The sequence below is a fragment of the Plutella xylostella genome, chromosome 16 (assembly GCF_932276165.1).
Source record: "Plutella xylostella chromosome 16, ilPluXylo3.1, whole genome shotgun sequence".
Classification (NCBI taxonomy): Eukaryota; Metazoa; Arthropoda; class Insecta; order Lepidoptera; family Plutellidae; genus Plutella; species Plutella xylostella.
In genome coordinates, this window is record NC_063996.1 from 6025602 (window position 1) to 6034525 (window position 8924).

General features: G+C 36.2%; 1 protein-coding gene across 2 annotated transcripts in view; it reads right to left on the reverse strand.

The window, feature by feature from the left end:
- LOC105384018 (nardilysin) overlaps positions 1–7015 on the reverse strand; it is a 29860-nt gene extending 22845 nt beyond the window's left edge. For both annotated transcript variants that reach the window (XM_048626232.1, XM_048626231.1), the window contains exons 1-4: positions 6731–7015; positions 5823–6030; positions 1460–1600; positions 97–265 (exon numbers count right to left, since the gene is read on the reverse strand). In XM_048626232.1, coding sequence (XP_048482189.1) covers positions 97–265; positions 1460–1600; positions 5823–6030; positions 6731–6999 — 787 coding nt within the window. In that variant the 5' untranslated portion in view covers positions 7000–7015. The remainder of the gene's footprint in view (positions 1–96; positions 266–1459; positions 1601–5822; positions 6031–6730) is intronic.
- Positions 7016–8924: the final 1909 nt, after the last annotated feature.

Sequence of the window (8924 nt, forward strand, 5' to 3'; positions counted from 1 at the left end):
TTTTGGCATTTTTGTCTACGCGATAAGTTATGCTATGCCGATGGTTCTGGTAGTGGCTCTTAGTATGACTTTTAATATAACAACCAAACTACAAACCCGACTGTATAGCCTCCCTCTCGCGCTGCATGGACTCCTTCTTCATGAGCGGGCTGACGAAGAAGTTGCTGAACATGTCCATGGCGCGCGGCAGGTACCGCTCCTGGATCTCGAAGTAGAACGTCGTCACCTCGCAGTCCGTCGACGCGTTGTCCGAACCGCCCTTCTTCTGAGGATTCGTGATGGCATATGTTACACTCGTGGTGTATGGGGATGCGGATTGTGATGGAATTCATGAGCATTCATGGCATATTTTACACTCGTGTTGGTGTTGTGGATTTTTAGGGAGTGTGGGCTGTATTGTAGGGATTCATCAGGAGAAACTTTGCATACAATTTCTTTTGTGAATTCGTGACAGAATATGTGTTTCTTCTGTGAATTCGTGACAGAATATGTGTTGTGTGCTGGCAGGTTTGGATGTTCGGGGTGTGTGTGGTGTTATGTTATAGGTATTGATTAATTACGAGCAAGTTTGCCTGCATTTTTAATTGATTATTCGTATTACATGTTTGTATGTGGTATGATTGGGTTGATTTAATGGGAGATTTTCAACCATAGACAAACAACCATAGATTATAGATGACTTCATACTCTGCATTTTTTAGATGCCGGCTAAAAAAAATGCAGTGCTGTTGATTTGAGATTTTGACCTTGGAATCAATAAGCAGTAATACATTTTACTTCAACAATGAATTCAGTATCTCATAAATCCGACATGCTATAAAAATCACGTTTTACAGTTTTTACACGAATAACTTCCTTGTTATGTTTATTTATAGAGAAGTGAAGAATCAGCATCTTGAAATTAATTACTTAGGTATTTGCAAAAAATACGACTCATGTGACCGACAGGCTGTTACGACCCAGAACATCAAAACATCTTAAAATAGATTTAATTAAGTTTCGGAAAAATACAGTCTTCACATGCATGTTGAGGATGTTGAGTTAATATTTATGCTAAGGTGCGTCCAACCATAACGTTTTAACATTTGGCGCATTCAAATCCTAGGCCTGCTTGCGACATGCCTCGCTATGTTCGGAAGCGCCTTAACCCTTTAACCTAGCCTGGCTACTTGATTTTTTTTTCATTGCTTTTCGTCTGGTCTCATGGAGTTAATCCATGGGTTAAAGTTCAATATCATTTTAATCTTGGTCCATATTCACATAGCCTGATTAAGGGTTAACTTAAAAACGTTTAAATATCATTGTATTTCCACCTTAACTCCATGGCAGTTCAAAATACGGTGGCAACATTTCAGCCAAAAGTTGAAATACTTAACTGTAATTCAACCTTAATTCCATGGCACTAGCTCAAAATACGGTAGCAATATCCACTCTGTCGGCGAAAGGGTTAACAACTCACCTTAATATAAGCATCGAACTCATTCTCCTTGGGGTACTTCTCGCTGCCCATGAACACCATGTGCTCCACGAAGTGCGCCAGCCCCTGGATGTCGTGCGGGTCGCTGTAGCTGCCCACGCCGACGCACAGCGCGCACGCCGCCTGGTGGCGAGATGAGGAACTTTAGCGGGGGAACAAGATGGCCGCTGCCAGCGTAACTAGACTTTGTAGAATATAGAATGGGCATAACTATGACGTTTTATGGGTAGACTGTTATCTTTTGATTGGTAAATAAAGTTAGTTTCCCTTAGAAAACAAACAAATGTCAATATATATCATTTTTGGATTTGACAGCTGTCATAGAATTCATGCTATATTTTACAAAGTATAGTAATTTATATTCCTGTAAATACGATTTTTAATTAAACTAGTTATTTCATCTGCAACTTTCTTGGCATAGTCTTCAAAGAGGCATACCTAACTACTATTACTAAACAAAACTATAAAACTATAAAAAATATATAACTAAAATACTCTCTAGCAATACCATCAACAATACCCAAATAAAAATTCAATGATGCATAATACCTATGACTTCAATCAAAATTGGACCTTAGATACCTGAATAAGTGCCAATTTCTCCATAGTCGGTTATAGCATAACCAGGTATTAGTGGTCGACTTTTGACACATCTGTCAAGAATTTTATATGGAGATTACGTATAATTTATAACCAATCAACTGACCGGTTAGATAACCGACTATGGAGAAATTGGCACTAAAGATACCTACATAATTACAAAAACAGAGCGAGATTTTCCCTGCCATTCGATCAGCAACCTACAATCCTTACTACACAACACATTCGTTACCGTGTCGAACGACAGTTCGTGCGTTCGCTGAGCGTTCTGCTGCGGCCGCGGCAGCCGCTGGTGGTAGACCATCTCGGAGGAGCACGACTGAATCCGCTGCCTCGGGGGCCTCATCTTTGACACTATGCTTTGCTTGTAACGTTTCACCTGCCGAATTCTCTAATGAAGGGTTTTCAACTGTAGATGTCTACGGTTGAAAACCCTTCATTGCTACTAAAAAAACTCAATATAGATAGGTAGGTATTTATCGGACGATTGACAACATAGTTTTGTATGGTGTTGAGTTAGTTTCCTATGCTTTGGAGGTACATAGACTCATTCATCGGATTTTTTAGGTATTCGTTCGGATTAAGAACAATAAAAGATACATGATATGGTATCAATTGACTATTTCTTTCCACTAGGTCTTTAGTGGTTCTCATATATGTAGATTTTAAAAATAATCCTATAACAACGAGTAAGTATGTGTAAAAAAAATTATTGAAAATAATTTGTAACTAACTTCTGACTACTATACAGAGTTTTTATATTTAACTAGGTTCGAATTTACAACATGTAAGTAGTTAGAAATGAGTAAATTGACCGTGGCAAACTTATTCAATTATTCACGTAACATTTGTAACGACATTCATCGCACTCGTAATACTTGTTTTGTATTGGACACAAACGATTTTAATACAACACGTGTTTATTGGAGCGTATAATGTAGAGTCAGATTGCAAAGCAGCGGCAGCTGAATGCAAAACTAATTTCTTTTTTAGCCTTGAATATGCACATCATACAATATAAACCTATACATTTATTATCTTGTATTCATATGAATATAAATATTTAACCACATAGAAAATTACGGGAAACCAATGTATGACTGTTAAGTCTACGATGTGGCTGAAAATATCTAGGTATACTGATGATTTATTTATTTATTTATTTAATACTGATGATGATGGTAATAATGTTTCTATTTTTTATTAAAATAGATATACTTTTCCCGGGGGCATATTTGGTCCACCTCTCTAATATGCTCACGTAGCATATATGTAGCAGATATGCACTCCTTGCCATACCATTTGAAACTCAAACCTATGTGCTCTAAGATATTTGATAATATTTTTGTCTTCTTTACTTGTTCATGTAAAAAATACAGTTTAGGTTTAAGTATTTTAGAGTAAGAATGTAAGGCTAACACAAGGAAGCCTAAGGTATAATTAAAGGTCGGGAGAAACCAGAAAAAATGGTAGCCAAGCACTAACATAACAGTTAAGTTAACGTTATAGAAGGTCAATCATTATCAAGGTTATTATGAAACAAAGAGTTGCCTAATAATGCCAGTGCATTGAATTTAAGATATTCCTGGTCAATAGGTCTATTCTAATACGATACCTCATAGGTTTGTTTATTTTCATAGTTGGGGGATGTCAGTGTAAAACAAGTACAAAATATAATATGAAATATTGTTAGTAGCATGTTAAATAACAAATCAGTAAATCCAAAATGGAATTCGATGAGAATCATATTTTGTAGACCCTTTTCCACTGTTGTTTATGGGTCTGTACCTTTACTGCAATAGCTGGATCAATGGTTCACTAGTTAAGTTTCATTTCTGAATGGACCTTCTTAATATAATCCATTGCTGGCAATACTGAAATAGCCTAGACCTACCATCGAGAGTCAAGCGAATGCCCTACCAATTTATGTCACTAATCTTTCGAAACAATCCAGGATAATAAACCGATACCAACATAGATACATAAATCAATAGGTAACATAGTATCATAATCGCATGGTAAAAGAGCTGAGATCGCATGAATATTCAGAATAGTCGCGTGCCAACTTAATGCGCTGACTGGCACGTGCGACGTGGTGCCGCTCAGCTGTCTCGTGTCTCGTAATGATGGTCTATTCCATAGCAAGCTGCAGTATGTAACCTTCAACTATCTCTCTGTATGCTTTGCCTCGTGTTTGAGATTTGAGAGTCAACATTTTTGTGAACTAAAGTTTGTTAAGTTTTCAGTTTCTCTCTGATGGGAAATAACGTGGCTAAGTAATAATAATTACGCCCTCTTTATTTAAACTGTTTTTATTTTTTTCTTTTACTTTTTTTGGTTTATTTTATTTTAGAGGCCTATATTGTCCAGGTGTGGTGAATTACTATAGTTATGTCAATCACTGTAAGGTAAATATGAACAACTGGACGTCAAAAAAACTTTCTTTTATGCGTTTATGCTAATGTATTTGCGACTAATATTAAATCATCCGTGTAGAGGTTTGCTCGACCAGTCACAAACCACTTTCTGAAAGAAAGCCGGTTTCAGTGTAGGTCAGTTATGCCGGTGGACGCTTTATTAGACAATTTCACTTAACACTCGACCAAGTTTAGTTTTTTCTCTAATTTGTACTGTACAAAATTATACATCTGACACAGTCGGGTTGCCCGCTTACCCGACAACTTGCATTGTACTCATCCAAAACGGCGATACGAGTGAGAACAATGTACAGCGAAAAACCTCCGACTACCCCTTCGGGGATTACAGTCGTGAGCATATGTATGTATGTATGTATGAAATTATTCATATTAGGTATATACTTACATACATTAACATGTTTTTTTTTAGAAGTGTACAATGGTATAGTTATACGAATAAGACTGACTAAAGAGCTGAAGGTCCCGGGTTCATTTCCCAGATAGGAAAGACGTTTTTTCCTGGTTATCATACCGCGCTAAAGGCACCGTCTACTGATAACTCTCTCTAACTAATACCTATCATAATTTATTATTGCTCGCTTACCTTGCGAAGCACTGAGAACCATTTCTTTTTTATAGAGTCCGAATGTCGCTGCCATTGTATCGTGTACACTTGATAATTTAGGCCCTAAAAAGGAAAGGGTTCTCCGTAGGTATATAGATGTATAAGGAAGGAAATAAACAAAAAAAAACTTAAAGGAGGGAAGGAGGGATGTTGTGAATATCTACAGAGCTACGCCACGTTAAGACCGCCTGGCTAGCCTAGTGCTAGGCTAAACGAATTTTGGAAAGAACTGAACATCATTTTGAAACAGTTATACAGTATAATATATGGTGTGGCCTACACAATTCACACATGAAACCTCTCTGTTTAATCAAAACAATCTAACTAATCTACATAATGACTATACTTTGCAGAATATGCCCTTTTGTTTCAAATGGACAAGAAAGTTGCAGGTTACATGGATTTTTATACACAGCTGTTATTATGTTCTAGCAATCATGTTTCCTCACCAAAGTGGTGGCCATCCAATTTTGAATTTAATGAATCAGAGATAATAGAAGGATATTTTGTAGGAAGAATAATTTGGAGACATTCAACACAAGTCTCAAGTCCACAACCAAAGTGTGAATTATTCAAGAAACATAATTTCTACTGAACCAAGAGGCTGATTCACGCACTGTTTAGTATGAGTGTTTAGTAGACATACATAAACAGTTTGTGAATCATCCTTAATGTAAAAAAGAACCAAAACCCCAGGTCTCACCAGTTTTTCATCATCGAGTTCTCGTTTGGGTCCCGAGCCGTGCTGGTCGCTGTCCTCCGATTGTCCCGACGAGCTTTCTCGGCTGTGGGTGCTTTCGGAGCCACTGTCGCTGGCTTCGGAGGAGCTCGCGCCGCGCGCGACGGCCGGCGGCGGCGTCGTTGGGTCGGAGATCAGGAGGGCGGTAAGGCCATTGTGCAGACGGATTGTTCTGAGTGGAAGGAGGTTTTGTTAGTTGTGGAATGTGTGTAGCTGTGTACTTTTATAGTTTTTACTATGTCTAGTGTTAGGGTTGTATATGTCTAGAGTGCTGTGTGTTTTCTGTGTACATGCTCAGTGCTTATACATAGATTTATCAGACACAATAGATTTTTCTTGTTTCTAATGTCGTGAAATAATGATAGCCTATGTTTAATTGTGTATAATCTTTGTTATTTGTCTAGACAACTAATTCATAACATTATTTACAGCCATTTAAGGATCATAGAAGACAAAATGGCTGTTAAAAAATAAAACTCTTGAGATTCAATTAGATTTTAAACTTATCAATCAGAAATAATGTATGCTATAGCTATATATACTACCTATTTTGTTAAAGCTTTCTTAAAGCACATTATGTTAACAATACACATTTTTTATCACTGAGCTAAATGCCATTTTTATTCACATTATGACATCATATTTAAGGTGCCTTTAAGCAGCCTGAAAGAGAGGGTTAATGTGCCATTTTATAATATGCAAAAAGTCCATATTTCATACAATTTTAACCAAATACTTTGGGTTGAATCTTTATAGGACATTAATTAGTAAATATTTACCACAACCTCAAAATTTCTGTCAGAATTGCAACCCAAAACCAAGGGTGTCTATAAAGCCTTTACTAATACATAATATTGAGGCAGTTAACTTACTTGTATAGCTTTTTGTCCGCCTCAGATTTGATGGGTTGCTTTAGAACCTCAACTTTCTCCCTGTATTCTTTTTCCTTACGCTTGTCGACGGCATGAGGCGTATGTTTAGCGTGAGTGTGGCGCCGGGTGACCTTACGAGCTAATCTTGCTATACTCGGGTTAAACTGGGGGGTTCTCTTAATTCTTTTGGACATTGTAGCGAATAATGTGTATTGGAACTGCGGAAAGCCAGATGTTTTTTGAATGAAGATGGACAGAAATTTTGACATTTCATCGACTGTATGGTGGTGGTATATTGTTGCCAGTTTTAAAAACCAATATGTCATGCTCAAAATAATAACAAGTATCAAAACACGATCTTCGTTCTATGATGCTGCTAGAAAGTAGATTATTTATATCCCATGCCCTTTTCATATTCGACTATATGGAAGTAGGTAATAACTACAAGACTGTAAGTACTTCTCTCATGACCAACTACGTCACAAAGATAAGGGAGGATCAAGGAGGATTTGACCATGAAGTTACCAACTATTAGGTATTACACTTAAATCAAGTGTCAAGAAAACTCAGAATACGGAGTAATATTTTGAGAGTTCATGTTCATATTAAGGAACTTAGGAAGGAAGGAATCTCTAATGAAGTTCATACAATTTCTTCTATGGTACATACCAAGGAATTTAAGTCTTACACCCATATTCTTAGTCACTTCCTTTCCTTATAATTTCCTTGACTTAAGGTTTCTTCCTTAATTCGGTAGCTATAGTCGTAAAAAGTCTCCTTCACTTAAGCATTTTCTTACTCAAGGTTTTGGAATGAACTGTCAAAGTGAAGGTACCTCTTGAGCTACCTTATAGATACTCAAAGGATAGAAATAGCGGAGTTTGACGAATTTATTGAATACGTTTTAGGAGAACCATATAATTTCTTGGCACGGCGATACATAAGGGATGCTGAAAACCCTTTAAAAAACGCAGCGCGAGGTAGCATGATAAGGAGTGCATTTATAACTAGGCATTTTAATTAGGTATGATATGAAAGTTTGATTTTTGTTAAATAAATAAGACAGTATTTAGCTAAATAAACATTTTATCGTTTTTACTTTTTTTCATATGTATGATTTTGTAATAAAAAATAACAGGTAGGTACTTTAAAATGTTTTATTTAAGTATCACAATGTTTTACATAATAATCAACGAATCAGTCTTCCTCATCCAGCTTCTACCTGACTAAAAACTTTAGAAATAACATAGGAAATGTAGAACAACAAATAATCAAATATTTATTAAATAATTAAAGATAAAAAAAACTATGTAATTAGTCAATTCTTCCACTTCCACTCATTTTCACCTATTGATTAGATATCACAGGAAATTTCTAAAGATTACGATTTTAATAGGTACGCTGTTAAAACTGCAGGAGTGAAGAAATTGTTTTCATAGATGTTAATGTTGATTGTTATTCTTTTTTATACAATGACACTAAACACGTTTCGTTACTGCAATTTTTTTTTGACATTGTTTGAAGATTTGAAGTTATTTATTCCGTGTCATAGATTGTAGCATCTGCGTAGAACGAAATGTGTTGATAAATCTCAAGAAAAGGAGTCGTATTTCTACCATAGACAAAAGAAAATGAGACCGGAAATGATTTAATTAGCTATAGAACGTAAAAAAATCCTAAGCGAAATGTTTCTAGCTTCCTTTTTGAAGGAATGTCAAAATACCGACTTAGAATACCGATTTGAAGTGTTCTGTGAGAGATCCCTTATGGCATCCTTCAACAAGTGAAGTAGAATCTTAAGTGAAGGAAATGACTTAGAATATGGGTGTAACACCCATATTCTAGTATCTGTTCACAAAAAAAATACCTATAAGTACCTAAGTACCTACTCGACGGAACGTATCGTTGAAGCAGGTAGAGAAGTGGGACTGTAAGAAGCTCAAATCAGTGAAATAACTCAACGAACGGTCAGACGTTCGTACAATCTGATTTAGAAGTACAAACTCACCCCCTTATTCATAGAAAAGTTACAATACGTTTTAACTAATAAACTGTTTTGTCCCTCTCTGACAAAGAACAAATTGTTCTTTGTTGGAGAGGGACAAAACAGTTTATTAGTTAAAACGTTTTGTAACTTCTCTATGAATAAGGGGGTCAGTCTCTTACATAACAAAAAGTATAGATACACAACAAA